At 33.3% G+C, this 16,517-nt stretch overlaps 1 protein-coding gene across 1 annotated transcript; it reads left to right on the top strand.

Moving 5' to 3' along the window:
• The first annotated feature begins 6,915 nt into the window (after nt 1-6,915).
• Nucleotides 6,916-15,650, top strand: SUV2 (protein dimerization). The gene is made up of 12 exons (XM_047300971.2): nt 6,916-7,336; nt 7,887-7,925; nt 8,064-8,188; nt 8,525-8,601; nt 8,695-9,038; nt 9,574-9,642; nt 11,123-11,205; nt 12,502-12,771; nt 12,854-12,960; nt 14,089-14,243; nt 14,654-14,853; nt 15,098-15,650. The coding sequence occupies exons 1-12, from the start codon at nt 7,001-7,003 to the stop codon at nt 15,357-15,359; spliced, it is 2,067 nt and encodes a 688-aa protein (XP_047156927.2). The 5' UTR covers nt 6,916-7,000; the 3' UTR covers nt 15,360-15,650.
• The last annotated feature ends 867 nt before the right edge of the window (nt 15,651-16,517 follow it).

The raw sequence follows: 16,517 nt of genomic DNA, 5'->3' as shown, positions 1-16,517 counted from the left end.
ATTATTTATATAATTATAGTTTATTTTTTAATATTAAATATTTTATAAAGTAGTCTTTTTTCGTTATTGTAATTTTTTATTTTTTATAAAAAAGATATTCATTTAATATTGAAAACAGTAAAAATAGAAGTACATATAGGAGTATAAATATTTTATTCCCAGATAATGGGAACGGTGATAAAACGAAAATTTTATATCTACTCAGAATAAAGATAAAAATGAAAACGAAAATGAAGGTTTATTAAAAATATCAGTAAAATAATTGGGCATTTAAATTTCAACATGGTTATATTTATATAAATAAACAAGTATGATTATTGTTTTTCACAAAGTATGCAAGTATAAAATATGAGGTTATTTGTTAGTAAGATAAAAAAGGGTTGTGTTTATATTTAATTCAAATATATTTGTAATGAACATGAAAACTGCAGCCATTAGATATATGTCTTGTAAGATGGTGTAGTAACCATACAACTTTCCAAAAAGCAAACACATGACGAACGGTGGTAGTTGATAAATCATTCCAATGGAACGGTTGGTAAATTAGTTTATAAAGTAGTTAATAATATAAAATGGTGGAAGCTAGAATTTTGTATATTAGAGTTGACATGTGCTTTAAAATAAGAGTTCAAATATTTTAATTTTAAAATAATTTAATAAAATAAATAAAATCTTTTAAATTCATCTTATTAATTAAAATATTTGTCTTTTTTTTTTTAAATTTTGTCTTCGAGTTCTCTCTCATTTTTTTTCATTTATTCTAACTCTTGATTCATCTCTTTGACGATTAGGATATATCTAAGTGACCACGACAACGAGGTTTACAATTTCAACCGATCAATTTTTTCCTTAGAACAAGTAAATTTATGCTCATTTTTCCTTTCGTTGTTTCGTTCTAAATCTCTGGTTTATGGATGAGGGATGTTGTCCACCTCTCTTTTCTTGTTTTTTGTTGATGACTCACTTTGTTTTCAATCTCGCAGTTTGTAGATGTTTCTAAGATTTCTTGAATTGGAAGCAAGGATGTCGGTGTTTCTAAAGCTAGTAGCTTCAGTGTAAGGTAAGAGAAACTATTGTTTTATTTTAGTTAAACTGTGATGTATGAATTGATATCTAATGGTATGTAGAACTAATGTATGTTGTTGGTTGTGTTAAAGATGTTTGTTATTAAGTATTATGTGTTTGGAATGATGGAAATTAATTGAATGATGTGGTGTATCTCGTTGATTTTGTTTGGAATGTGTTTCGGTGGGGTTTGTGAGACCGAAACACTAACCTTCGACTTGTGTGCTCCGCTTGCACGTTTCCAGTTTAGATTGATTGGTTGTCACTTAGTTCCGGTTTGCAATGCTCCTTACTGCTTGGTTGTCGCTTTGGGTAGGAGGGGGAGATACCTGCAAAGACACTCCGACGCTCAAGTTAGGAGTCGTTTAATGAACTGGTCTATATTTTATTAACATGGATCAAAGTGTCTTTACTTGGGCATTAACCCTATATTTATATGACTTATAGCAATCAAGCTCATTAATTCATATTTGATATGACAATAAATCCAATAATAATTGCCAATATACCTGCTAATTGTCCATTAATATCATATTCTTATGCAATATGACATGTCAATCACTCATAAATAGCGTATATTCACATTTAATATGGTCAATAAACGTATTAATTGACCATTAACCTTTCCTGATTAGTGTTTGTCTGACAGCCGGTCGGTTGCCTGTTTTCACTCCAGATTCTCCTTAGCCGATCGTCACCATGTATAGTACAAAATGGATTAATTTCATGAATGTTATTGTTGAGGTGCTTGATGGTGTCAATTTGGTTATGGATTTGAGAATAAGTGGTTTGGACTAAGTTATAAGTCACTTTTGGTTCTAAAATGGGGTTTGAATAGGTGAAAATTTGAAGTACATGTTAAATGATTGAATTTAAGTTTCTAGGTTGATTCTAGTGTCATTTAAGACTTGTTGGAATTTTGAGAGAGAATAAATCTGGTGTAGAATTCAGTTGTTAGTTATTGGAGGTGTCTTTGCATACTCTTTTATTCTCTTAAGTGGTTTTGGATGGTGAAATTTTAAAGGAGTAGGCCTGAGCTGTAGTGGATGGTTTGGGATTAGTTGTTATGCTCTTTCTAACTAGTTTATACCCCTAAGTTGTTAATTTATGGATTAGAAGGCATAAAAGATATATTAGGTAGTTTAGAGTAGTCAAGTGGGTTTAGGGTAGTCACTTTGAGTTAAAAACGTGTTTTTGAATCATTCATAGAGCCTAGGAGGTTGTAGGAATCAATGAAATATGTGTAGAAGGTAACCAAGATCATATTAGAGGTGTTTTAGGTACTGGTGTGGCGTTGAGCCCCCTTTTAAGGGCGCTTAAGCACCATTTTCCAAAGAGTTTCGTGACTCAGTCACATTGAGCGCCCCATTCCAGTGGGTTCTGACGCTTGAGTGCCTCATTCTAGGCGTTGGGCGCTCTTTTATAGGTTTTTGGTTTAAGGTGTTTTAAGTTGTTTTGTGATTTTTGTTGCATTGTTTATGGTACTTTGATGGATGTTTATTGGTTTCATGTGATTGTCCACTATGTTTATATGAAGTTATATATTTGTGAATGAAAGGTGTGGAAAAGAGTTCCAAGGAGGAAATTCTTATTGGTAGTTTCAAGTGTTGTTGGTATGAATATGCAACTTAATTCTGGGGGGTTATCTTGACACTCTAATGATCATCCAACTCAAATAGAGAGATGAGTCATGTGGTAAGAGTAGCAGGACGTCCTGGTCTGGGGTCTTTCTTCAATTGACAAAGGGCACTTTAACAGACTAACCATGTGTGGTAGCTTTGAACAAATCATATGTTCCACCACACAAGTGCAGAACCTTCCATAGCTCTATCTTCATACTATATCCAAATAGTACACTCTAGGTCTTAACATGATTAATATGTTTGAATGATTTTATGTGATATATGACTCATGTTTGAAATGTTAATGTATATATATGTTTTTGTATCACTAGCTTACATTTCTGTTTGTGTATTGTTTGTTTGTTTTTTTGCATTGTTATGATGACTATGATTATTTGGTGGATGTAAGCATAGGGTGATAATGTTTTTGTCAAGTAAGCTTTAAAGGGAGGACTAGTAAATATTTAGTTATTTTTGAATTATTCACAAAGTATATAGTTTTGTTGTATTCTGCTTATATTTAAAGTTTTAAATTTATGATTATTCTAAAAGTTTTAAATTTATGATTATTCTAAATGATTGTGAAATTTTTATTCCTTATCTAATTAAGTGTTTTTATGTTATTGATTAGTTCTTTTGTTGTATTTTTACTATATGAGATACATGTGTTAAAATTTATTTTAATAAAACTTGTTACATGATAGATTTATTATTTTATTTAATCGATAACTATAAAAAGTCAATTTCATTTCACTAAAAGTTTATTATTTTAATATATAATTTTCAATTGAATATATAAATAAGTATAAGTTTACTTTTTTTTAATATATAATTTTATTTGAGAACTTATTAGTTTTTTATTAAGTATTTATAATATTTATATTTTTCAATTAAATATTTATTATTTATTTTTCTATTAATTGAATAAGATGACTATTCTGTTTGTTGTTGAATATATTAAAAATACACAAGTTTTTGTAAACAATATAAAAGTGATATTACTATTAATCTAAATCGAGTGACTTTTATTATTGTTATACAAAATATGTTTTATATTAAGAAAATTTTATCAATGATGCTAATAATCTTTTGATAGTTGCAGACTATGACATAAAAATCAATTATTATTCTATAATAATAATAATAATAATAATAATAATAATAATATTTTATGTTTACCATAAAATATAAAACTTCACATGTTTTCAAGTGAAGATAATAAACAAAATGATAAAATAAAATATTAATCACGTCACTCAAATAAAAGAATTAAATAAAAATAATTCATTAAAAAAATATAAAATCCTTCCATGTTGAATAAAGACTTAATAAAGACTAAACTGAAAATACCAAAAACTTAAAACTTACTCATTCATAAATTTTATCATATAAACAGAAATTGTGTTTCTTAAAAAATATGAATATTTTTTAAATAAATAAATTCTTATTAAACTTGGTATTACTGCTACTTTTTAAAAAAAATTATATATTTTTTTATTTAGAAGTATTTTTATTTAAATAAATTGATATAATAAAAATTAATCAAATTTAGTTTTTACTTGGTTTTAGATTTTAATTTTTGTATCTTTTAGTTTTATCAAATTTTACATTAAATATTATATTTATTATGTGATTTATCTCCTTACCTCAAATTCTTATTTATAAATTTTGTTTTGAGGTTTTGATTATAGTTTATCTAATTATAGCATGACTAATCATACTTTAACCCTAAGTAAAATTATTTTGGAGTTGATATACTTTTGTCTTATTTGGACTATTCGATTTGGTGATTGGTTGTTTGATATGTTGTCTGGGTGTCTAATATGATGATTTACGTTGATTTGTTGTTGCCTTGGTAGTTAATCGTCTGGCTTGGTAGTTTGTTGTTCGTGTGTTATTTGTCTGTCTAGGTTGATGGGCTATCGTTCAGTCTGATAGTTGATCGTTTAGACTGATGGCCATCGTCGAGTCTATTAGATGACCGTCTAAATTGATGGACAATTGTCTAATATGTTAGTTGCTCGTCCAAGTTGATGGATTGTCACGTGATTTATTAGTTGATCATTCATATTAGAATTATTATTGACTTTGTGATTAACTAAACGGTCATACAATATAAATATAATAATTAGTTATATTTATAAAAAAGAAATATATAATAATAGATAATACAAAATTAAAATATGGGTTAAATATGTTTTTAATCCCTAAACTAAACTATCAAGCGAATTTGTTTTTAGTCCCTCTTTCAAACTAAGCTACATTTTGGTCCTTCTCCTTAAGGAAACCATAATTTTTCGTCCTCCAAAACTAACAGCGTTAAAAATAAGTTGAGGTGGCTAACGGTGGTATGCCACGTCATTTTTTTTTTCTAACACTATTCAACCTTTTTGAGCTCCTCTCCCTCCCTCTCCCTCCGACTCTACCACAGTCACCTCGAACACCTCCACCGTGATCGCGAGCCGCCCCTTCCTTTCCACGGTCGTCCCCTGGAGCCGAATCTTGAAGTCTTTCACCTCCGCCACCGTGAAACTCAGCCCCTGGTCGTGGTGCCTCCTATAAGTCCCCATCTTCCCAAAACTTTACTTTGCGGAAAAATATCTCTGAACTTCCCCACGATCTGAAATCAAGAAAACAAAGAAGCAAAGGTCACTAAGAGTCTAACAGTAAAGTTTCCAACCATTGGGATATGATAAAATCTCATTCAATATAATAATAAGTTTCTAGTGATAATGATTTTCACTTCACTTTCATTCTGTCCATCATTATCATAAAATCTTTCAGATTAGAAGTAGCCGAATGTTCACACTCCATTCCCCAGCACATCTTAATATTTTAAGATTTTATTTGCTTGACCTAGGAAATCTAAAATTTAACGCAACTACTTAAAACAGGGAAAATACAACGAGGAAACTGAAACAAGGACATTTTATTAACATAAGCACCCACTATATTCTAAACTATGGTTTGAGAAACTCGATTTCTAGCAATAGTAGAATTAGTCCCAATTTTATAAACTTAAAGTGAATGCAAGAAGCATATTTTAAACAGAAAAACATCAGAGTGTGTAAGGTCAACTTCCAATATAGATCTCACCAATTATTGGTTCAAATGTTAGCTTTCTCTGAAATGCATTTCCACTAACAATTTCCATATCCTAACAAATCAAGATGCATTCCATGGGAGGCCGGATGACCGGGGCCGGATGCTTGAGGCTGAATGGTTGAGGCCAGATGGCGGAGCAATTGATGTCCTTTAAAACATCACTCATTGATTCCTTATGGCTACAATGAGGGATACTCGCTCGACCCCACGGTGGACGCCAAAATGTTTCGGACATAGGGTTGAAGTCCCATACTCAAAGCACTCCAAATTGTCTCGAAGGCCGGACGAGCTACCTAGTGGTCCTTCAGTTGGCACGTAGGGCGGACGAACTCCCTCGTGGTCTCCTTTCTCCAAGTTATGTTGTTCGTTCTTCCTCCTCCTTGGCCAAGCCATGTAAGCGGATACCTGTCAAAAACACTCCGACGCTCAAGCTAGTAATATAACCGAGCGATGGGCACAACAAGTAATTCATATATTGTGCATCGTGATCTTAAAGTCATATTTGAGATCTTTATTTATACTAGTTGTGATGAGCCTTTACCTTTCGTTGGCCTAATGAAGGTCCAATCACACCTTAATCTACATTAGGAGCTTAATGAGTTATTATCGTTTATAATTTAATCATGTGGTTGGCCTAAGTGGTCGATCTGGGTAATCGATCAACCTAGTCTGATGGTGTTAGGAGACCATACGATACACAGTCCGATTGTCGGTCTAGGTAGTCGACCGACCTAGTCTGGTGATACCACAAGATCGTAAGGTACAACGAGAAATTTCAATTTAATTTACTTGAATTTACACAATTATTATTTATGAAATTAAATATTATGAATTTTTTTTATCTTGTCATTTACATCTTTAAACTATTCTAAAAGTTGCGAGACAGTATCTAGTGACATGACTTCGGGTAACACGAAATTGAGGATTATTAATTTTAACTTTATAAAGAAAGTATAATATAATAAAAAAATGAGTGACTTAGGAAATTCCCATTTTAATTTAAATAAAAAAGTATAATATAATAAAAAGGAGTGACGTAGGAAATTCACATTTTAATTTAGTAGAAAACAGTATAAACATTTTTCTCATATTCCAATTTCCAAATAAAGAAGAATAATCAAAGGTTTAAATCCCGCTAACATGTCATTCGGAGAGTGTTGAAAGGTGAAGGAAGACCCTAACAAGTGAGAGAGTGAAGGTTTGAGACGATGGAGAACGACGAATTGTTCGAAAATTGGGATGACGCGATGCTTGAAGAGGCCGTTGCCCTCGCTGACAACGCACCAAAACTAACCTCAAACTCTTATTCTTCTTTCTCCTTCTCAGACGACCAACGCTTCGTACCACCAAAACCATACTTTCACTCACTTCCTTCAACCTCTTATCACCCTCCGCCACCGCTTCCTCCCGCCACCTTTTCCTCCGTTTACTCCGCCCCTTGCTACTCGCCTCCGCGGGAGCTCTCTCAGAGGAACACCGCTGTCATTGTCGGTCCGCCTCCGAATCCTCCTTCCGACAAAGACCTCGAGATCGAACGCTTAAAGGTAGTATCCACTAATCTCCAAATGGAAGTAGATGCACACCTATTCCATTTTTAGGTCTTTCACTTTATATTCAAACGCTGTGTCGTTGTTTATTGTGTTTTTATTTTTATTTACAGAACTGCCACTTTGTCATACTACTACTTTCAAATATTTCTACAGGAGAAAAGAAAAACTGTTTGGAAACAGGTTGAGAGCAAGTGTCGGTTTAAGTGAAAACGTAAATATTTTCTCAAAGGGGATTAAGTTTTAGTTTTGGAATTTCGACGTGGAGGGCAATAGTAGAGGGACTATAATATACCTGTTATTTGGTTTCGTCGGTCAATTATTGTCAATTGATTTTAAGATGCAGAAGGTGTTTTTTCAGTCGTTATCATTTGAGTTTTTTTATTGGTAGTGCTCCTCTAGTTGTGTTGTTGTTTGTTTTGGAAGTTACAAGGGAGGGAAAAAGGTATTTGCCATGCTGGATTGTTCTAATGTTTGTCAAAATATTCGCTTATTTTTTTCTTGTACTAAACTTGGCATTTTTGGTTGGTGGCACTGGCATGTACAGAGGGAGCTGGAACATGCAACACAGCAGATTGAAAATCTGGTATGCCTGGGCAACTATATACTCGCATTGGCCTTTTTGTTTTTTGTTGACTAGATTATGTTTTATTTGTTGACACTTCTGTTGCTGCTTCAAAATTTTAGTTGAGAGGAATATCATAACTCGATTGCATGCTTTCAGGAAAAGGAGCGTGTCAAGTTCAAGAAAGAAAGAGACAAGAAAGAAGATAAACCCAAATTCACGTCTTTTAGTAACGGAGGAGAAAGTGCTTGCGCTAACTGTTCAAAGGCAAAGAGTATAAACAAGTAAGTCATTTTTAAATTTTTTTTTTACAAGATGTTCTAATTGTGTGGTTCTAGGACAATAATGTCCCCTTTCAGTTGCATCTCAGATTAGTCAACAAAACAGCTTGCAGTTTAGCTCGTTAATTTATTGCAGCTTTATACGTGTTGCATATGTGTGTGTGATTAAGTTGCTTGAGTAATAGTCTAGAATGAGTTTAAGCCATAAGCAGAAGGGTCAAGGTACACCATGACAAATAACTATCCATTGTTGCATATCAGGCCAGAGGTTGTCTTTTATTATTTTTTATCCTCACTCATTCTAATGCAATGTTGTGTTCCACGTGGCAAAAATGGCAGGGATTTTGGAACTGTTGATCCCAACTGTCATAACACTTCAAAATTTAAAAATGGAGTATCTTCGCACGTTCCAATTGGTGAGACATGAGAAAAACCTCTTTCTCATTTTAAAGAATTTTCTGGTTACTTGCATGTGACACCCTCTTGAATTGTTTTTGTTTTTATGCCAGCTGAAACTACTTTTAAAGCTAAGGGAGTTCAAACAGACATAGAAGCCCAAGGTGCTTCAAGTGATGATCTCTCGGCTTATCTTGATCTTTCCCAGAAATTGCGGGCAATATGGGGTTCTCCAACTAAAAAGATGGGACATAATGTGATATCCAAGTTGCTTGCGGGTTGTCAAAGAGATTTTCATATTCTCTTTGGCTGCATGAATATGAGTCTGCCCTCTGAAATAACTAGAGAATTATTTTCAGATTTAAGCTCTTCAGGAGTAGCTTTGCATCACCTCAAGGATCGTTATCTTACTCCAGAGGCAGCAAAGATATCAAATTTCTACCTTGCATTAACAAAGGTATTAATTCAGCTCTCCGTTTTTACAAGTCTTCCTGTAGAACTCACATATGAAGTTGTGCATTTCTGATCCAGTGGAAATTTCCAGACATCAAATAGTTTGGTTTAAAGTAGTGATTAGTGAGTGGCTTTCACTTGATCATTGCTTTTGAATTTTTTTCCAAAAAAAAGTCAGGTAGCACAGACTCTGAATTTTGTGTTAGATTATAATTCTTGCATCTTTGGTTTCTCCACATGGTTGTTATAAAGTGGTTTTGTTGTTAGATATACAGAACACTCTTCTCGTGTGCACAATTATTTTTATTTCTGGTAATTTATCCATGTCAAGTGTGCTATTAAAAGGATTTCCCAGTCATCATTTTCTGCATTTCCCTTCTCTAATAGTATCATAGTTTAGTTTGTCTTTATTTTCTTTTGAACTGGTTCCTTTTGCATGTTAATATGTTGGATATGTTAACTGTTGGTATTAAGATGGCTCTATTGTTCAATCATGTTAGTGAGATTGTATACCATCCAGTTATTGATATGTGTTACAGATAGCTGATGGAACAGATGTTTTGGAAACTTTAATTGGACCACTGCTTGATCTCTGTGGAATGGAAAATGTAAGTACTTTGTGAATTAATATTTTGTTCTCCAATTGCTTGCAAACTTATATTACTATTACCTGTGGGTCATAAGTTTTCCTTTTAAGTACTAGGTCTACAGAAAGATGATTTGATAGAGATATTTTAATGGATTATAGAGGTTCTTAAGGATTCAATTATTTTCCTTTGTAAGTGACAGTAATAATTAATATTCATAGTTTAGGAAGCAAGAGTATAAATGAACAGAAAAAGAATTTTCTCGTAGAATTGAATGGAAAGAATTGCAAATGGGGGAACTATCCTTCAAGGGTTTCCCATTCACAAAGGATTTCTCCTTTGAGCAAATGCTTAATCTACAAAATGATACAAGCAATGAACCTTCCCCCTATGTGTTCGTATTTATTAACTCTCTTTCTCCCTAACTAACCGCTCCAACTTTTACTAACTAATTTGCTATTTCCTCTCTCCTAACTCTGTATTGCTAACATATAGGCAATGCATATTGGATTACAAGGTTGTCAAACAGATTCATAAAACAGTTTGCTTTATGGTAGGCACTGTAAGATGCATGAGATATTAAAATTCAACAAAGCTTTTGATTCTTGAATGATCGTTGACCATTAATTCAATTGCAATCCTGAGGCCCACATAGTTTACAAGGCCAAAAGCTTGCTTGTACTAGTCAAAACCTGAATGTTGTATATTGAGCATATGAAGAGTTGGAACGTTGGACATAAGTGTCCACCTGCCCTTGGCATAAAAAATGGTTAGAAAGAAAGGAAAGAGATAGTAGGCTCTTAGGCACAGTTAGATCAGTTAGAGAGGTTAGCCAATTAGAGGGGATCAATAAGAGAGAATGGGGGAAAAGGGGGGGAAGAAAAGGATTTGTAATTATAATGATTGTATGAACAAGGGAACTCTTTGTTAAGGGGAAGCCCATGGAGGGGAATTATTTCTCCTTTTCTCAGTTGTTAATGAAATTGTTCATTCCCTTTGTTTGCCTTCTATCAACTTCTCATTTCTCTTTCCTGGGCTGTAACAGAAACTAAGAACAACTCCCCTCATTATAAAGGTTCAAGTATTTGAGCCTTGTATTCTATATATTTGACATAGATTGAAGTTTGTTACATCTGTTTTCTAGAACCAAGTTTTGATTGTATTATAATGGACATCTTTGCAATGCAGTTATGATTTTTATAAAATGATTTTTTATTTATTTAGGGTTTATTGAGTCACTATTTGCTCATGTCATTTTATGCTTTTTATGATATTCTAAAACTGGAAGTCTAGTGTGGGGTTTATAGGGGCTTGGTCTTGCCAACTGCTAGCTTTTTGGTATGGTTCTCTACCAAGGTTCTTATCAGTCAATATGCTTAAAAATTATCATATTGCTTTCTCAAGTTTGTGAAACTAGTTTATTCGGGTGTTCTTTTTTCTCTTGCTCGCTATTTTTATAATCCATGAACCTTTATTGACAAAGCTCCTCCCTCTTGCATAGGTTGTTATTGTCCATAGTTCTCTATGTGTACTACACATGCTTCTGAAGCTCCTACTGGAACTGGAAAATATTGCTGGAAGGAGGTATGCATTGTTTGAATGACGTTTTCCCTTGTTTTTAACAACTGTGTTAACTGTGTATCCCTTGTCCATTAGCCCAAGGTTACCATTTGAACAGGTTCTTTTTTCTCTGTGTCATGAATCATGATATTTATATTATATTTTAATTAACAACTCTATCAGATCCGTGAGTTGTGATCAATTGGCTGGTCTGGGTTTGATTTGTATGATGAAAACATGAGAAAATTGAATGTCTTCTCAAGCATGTCAAACTTGTATGGGTAATACTATGATCAAGAAACACTCACTGGGTGGAATGTTGTACCTGGACTATCAAGCTGTCCCTGTCCCCTAGTTTGACTGTTCATTTGGGTGCGAGGACTTTGGTGACCTGGGGAGGGAAATCGTGGAATGAAGTTTGGTCAGCATTATTGTTGATTTACTGAAATGCATCATTGTAGTAAACAATTCTTTAATATGATGTTGTTGGAAGTCCCACATCGACTAGAGATAAGGCCAATTTATAAGTGGGTTTTAAAGCCGAGGTATAGACATCTCGTGTGTGAGAGTAGAAATTGGGTGGTCCGATAACGGTCCGATAGTGGGTGGAATAGAAGAATAGAATGTCCACTTAGAACTCGCTAGGATAGGTTTTAACCATGGCTCTGATACCATATTAGAAGTGGGCTTTAACCATGGCTATGATACCATATTAGAAGTGGACTTTAAGCCTAACTCAACTCCACAAAACCGGCTTGTAAGGTGAGGTTTACACCTCACTTATATATTATAAATTGACCTATCTCTAGTCGATATGGGACTTCCAACACCCCCCCTTCACGTCGAGGTATAGACATGTCGTGCGTGATAGTAGAAATTGGGTGGTCCGATAACGGCCCGATATCGGGTGGAATAGAATAGAATGCCACTTAGAACTCGCTAGGATAGGCTCTAATCATGGCTCTGATACCATGTTAGAAAGTGGGTTTTAATGCCTAACTCAACCCCACAAAACCGGCTTGTAAGGTGTGGTTTGTACCTCACTTATATATTATAATTTGGCCTTATCTCTAATCGATGTGGGACTTCCAACAGACGCAATCAGAAAGTTCTGCATGGCCTTTGTGATCTAGAATGTCTTTTCTACAGTTTAGTGATTTGTACATTTTTGCCCCTTTGGCAGCTAGACTAAAAATCCAGGATAGGTTATAAGTTGGTGGATGGCTGTACTTTCTGTGAAGTCACTTTTTCTTTCTTTCCTTGTTGCTGTTCCAGTTCTTATGAACTTATGATTTGATCTTTCCAGTGCACTCTGCTCAGGGACAATGTCTTCATTGAAGGACTTTGCGATGCGAAAGACCTGGGGGATTTTGGTGTAAAAGATGAAAGTCTTGTTGATGAAGAAATAGAAAGTAGAAAAGAATGCCAGAACCATCAAAACTCCTTACAACCTCATGTAAATTGGGTGTCTCTTTTTGAGATAATGCATCAAATTGCCATGAGGATCACAGAAGAAAGAGTGAGAGTGGAGGCAGTATCTATTATGAAGCTGCTTTTCCTGAGAAGTAATGCTTACTTTGAGAGGGAACAGTAAGTCTAATTGTCCTGTTTTACTTTGAAAAATTGACTTATGAAGATATCATGTTCATTCCAAGAGTTTGTGTGAACACAGGTTTAGCCAGAAAGTAGTTTTTAAAACTATTTCCGAATTGCTAAAGAAGGATGCTGGGCTGTGTGTGAAGAAACACACTCTAAGACTTCTATACCTGGTTTTGAATTGTAAGCTTCCTCTGCTAACCAATTTGTCAATTTTTTTATTTTTATTTTTATTTTTTATTTTTTTGTTCCGTACTACATAATTTGATTGCTGGCACCCTTCATTTCAATCGTTTTAGCAATTGCTACATGTAGCCGTATAGACTTCCCTTGTGTCTTTTATTGTAGCTTTGTAGGAATGTAAGGGTTTTGAAAGGAAATAAATAATTTGCTGATTGTTTTTATTTGTTGAATGCAGACCTACGTTGTAGATATCGGTTGGCTTGAATGAAATTATTTTGCATTACTGCTTTTAATAGTATGTTCTAGTCCCAAATTTAAAAACATGAGTTTATTCTCAAATTTGTTAAATATCAACAACATTTTGTTGGCACCTTTTGTTTCTTGTTGTTAAAATAAATAATCTTTAATCGGATTTATTGGCAGGTGTAATGTGCTTTGTGCTGGACCTAGTTCCTAGAAGTATTATTTAGAATTCTTTCCTATTTCCTCTCATTCATAGCATCTGATCATCCCAAGCTATTATAAATATGAAACCCAACCCTAACAGAGTAGAAGATATACTCTCAAATTCACTCTAATTCCACTGTATTTTTTCTCAAGTTGGTGTCAAAGCGGGTCGGTCCTGCTCTATCAAAGTAATTGTCACTGTTCATGTTGTTCGTTGTTGTTTACCACTTGAAATTCGTCTTCTAACACTAGGGTTTGGTGTGTGTTGGTGCTTGGAAGTTCTTTATTCAGGAACATTTTTCTCTTCCACTTTCTATTATTACTGCTCCTAATATCCACTTTCCAAATCTTTGCCCCATATTGGGTGCTATTGTTGGGCTTTGATTTTCGTTGATCCTGAACTAACATAAGCTCTTATAAACAGTATAGAAGATTGTGGCATTTCTAAAGTAAATTAAATATCATGTTGCTTTTACACAAGGTATGATACTTATTTATTGAATAAAGGATCTTCAGATAGATCCTGCCTTGAACCTCCACATACCCGACTTCATAGGATATCTATTTTAGATTTCTAGCTTTAAATTGAGAGTTAATATCAGTTTGTATCTGCTGTGCGTTTCATGCAGATACTGGCTTTTTTATATGTATTTTTTGAACTTTTATTTTCACGCATTCAAGGTCCAAAATTGTTGGCTGCTTTCTGCTGTGGATGCAAAGAGGGTGATGCTAGCAGTGCTATGAATGAGAATGAATCGACTTCAGATTTCCAATATTTTAAAATCATCCTTCAAGGGTTGTCTGATTGTGTAGCCCCTCATAGGAGTGGTTTACAGGTATGTTTGCTATCAAAGATTCTGCAATGTGATATCAATTGAGATTTGATTAATTTATTATGAATTATGTTGGATAGCACATTTATTGTGATATAGTCCATTTGATTATACAGCTGCCAGTGGAAATGCCTTGTGAATTTTTTTTGGAGTTCAAATTGTAGATAATTTATAGAATAAATGAGTAACTTACATTTAGAAGTGAAAAGCGTAGCCATCTAAATTACTTTGATTTTATTTTATCATTTGCATGTACGTTTTCCACACTTCTGAAACTTTTGAGAGGAAAATTAAGATTGAAAGCTTTGTTATTGTCTTCTATGATAGGGATGTAGTCAAGCGACTTCAGTTTGGGGAAAGTCATATATATTTCAAAATATTACTCCCTAAAATTTAGGTAATTCTAATTTCAGGGATTGAAAGTCAGCAGAAATGTGATTCTTGTTCTGGCATTCCTTGCATCGTCTGGACAACCGGGTTTTGAAATTTTTGTTGGTCATAGGCTCTCTAATAGAGGGGTAAACTATCTTATGTTGATTTTGCAATTACTGGTATCAGAGATGGATCTCGAAGCTGAATCATATGAGCAGCAAGCAGAAATTTTCAGGGAGAGGTAATAAAACTCACTGTTTGTGATATCCTTATTTTGGAAGTGATATATAATATTACAAAATGTATATAAATTCTTGAAACATAATAAATATATAATTATAATCGTGGAAATCCTAATTAAGATTACATTTATTAAAATATTGTCAAATAAAAAATTATGAATTATTATCGTTATAAAGTATTAGTGCTTTTTAAATAAAATATTTCTTATTGGTTTTGTGCGACTGGTTTATTGTGACTGTCAGGACATTTTTGATACGGGAGATACTGATATTACTTAACAGACTAGTGTCGAATCCTTCATATTCTGGCACAGTCTTGCGCGGTTTAACGAGCACTAGGGATATGGCTGGTTTGACAATTGATGTTGCAAGCAGATTATCACGGAAAGGAAAAAAAAATGAGCAGGACAGTATGGTGAAGCATATAAGAGAAACTGAAATTGTAGACCTTGCTCGCCTCTTCAAGAAAAGAATATTCGCTTATTTAGGTGATAACGTATCGTGATGTCCTCTTCCAGTGGTCAGATTTTGTACATATACACGTTTGTATCATTCTATTCAGGTGGGAGCTGGTACTCAAATGGTGCACATGCAGCAAGGGCACGATGGTCGTTCAGCCCAGAATTTTGACTGCGATGAAAAGAGTGTTTCTCATTCAAAATTTTTTGTAATTGAAAGTTATAATTTATTGCTCGAGGTTAAGCAATGTCATGTTTGAGAAAATGACGTACCGTTTATATTTTTGTGATGCACCATTTTTGTCGAAATGTTATTTCCCTTGAATTATTCCACACTACCATTTGTTTCTTCATTTTTAGGCAAATTGGCTGAATTTTTATGTCTTGAAAGATCATTAGAAGTAAAATTCAAAATAATGCATTTAGAATTAAAATTATATTATTTGGTAGTTTTTATTTTTAATTTATAAGAGAAGACATAAGGTGAGAAAGGCAACATGGGAACGAACGGATAAACTTCAGTTTGAATATCTACACTACACGGATGGAAAATTCACACAGATTAATGTTAATGTGAAGTCATTAAATAAAACACGGAGACTGCAATAAAATGAAATTATTATATGAAAGTATATTTAGCATGTATATCAGATCCTGTGAAATTACTTCATGTATATTGTGAATTTAATTTAATGTTGTACCATGACGTTGTTCTATTTTGTGTTTTTTTTTTTATAATTCTCTTGCAATTAAACTGATATATATATTTCCCATCTCTTTACAAATGTATCATGATTATTTTCTTACGTAAATCATAATGATTCTCACATAAAACTGATTCATATGAATTTTTAATTTATATTTTAAGACGGAAATTTTAAAAATTAGTCATAAATAAAGTAACTTTCTATAAATTAAACCTCGTAACGTTTTTTTTAAATAAAAAGCCTAATTTTAAAATTTAAAAGAGAATGCGATTTCGTGATACGCGCTAGCATGAGTTTTGGTTGGAAATATAAGATTTTGTCTTTCTTACATCTGCATTAAGAGTTCATCTAGGTAATTTTTTGCAACTTCTCTGTTCTTTTCTAATTTGTTTTTCTTTTTTAATTCACGCTCAGCATAGTTATATTAATTTCAATTACATTGATAATAAAATATATCTTGTAAATGGCACAACTGCTTATATCACTTTATTTCAGTAA

Source organism: Vigna umbellata, chromosome 10 (assembly GCF_029865625.1).
Source record: "Vigna umbellata cultivar VRB3 chromosome 10, Vumbellata_1.0, whole genome shotgun sequence".
NCBI classification, from domain to species: domain Eukaryota; kingdom Viridiplantae; phylum Streptophyta; class Magnoliopsida; order Fabales; family Fabaceae; genus Vigna; species Vigna umbellata.
This window is presented reverse-complemented; position numbering and strand designations above follow the sequence as displayed.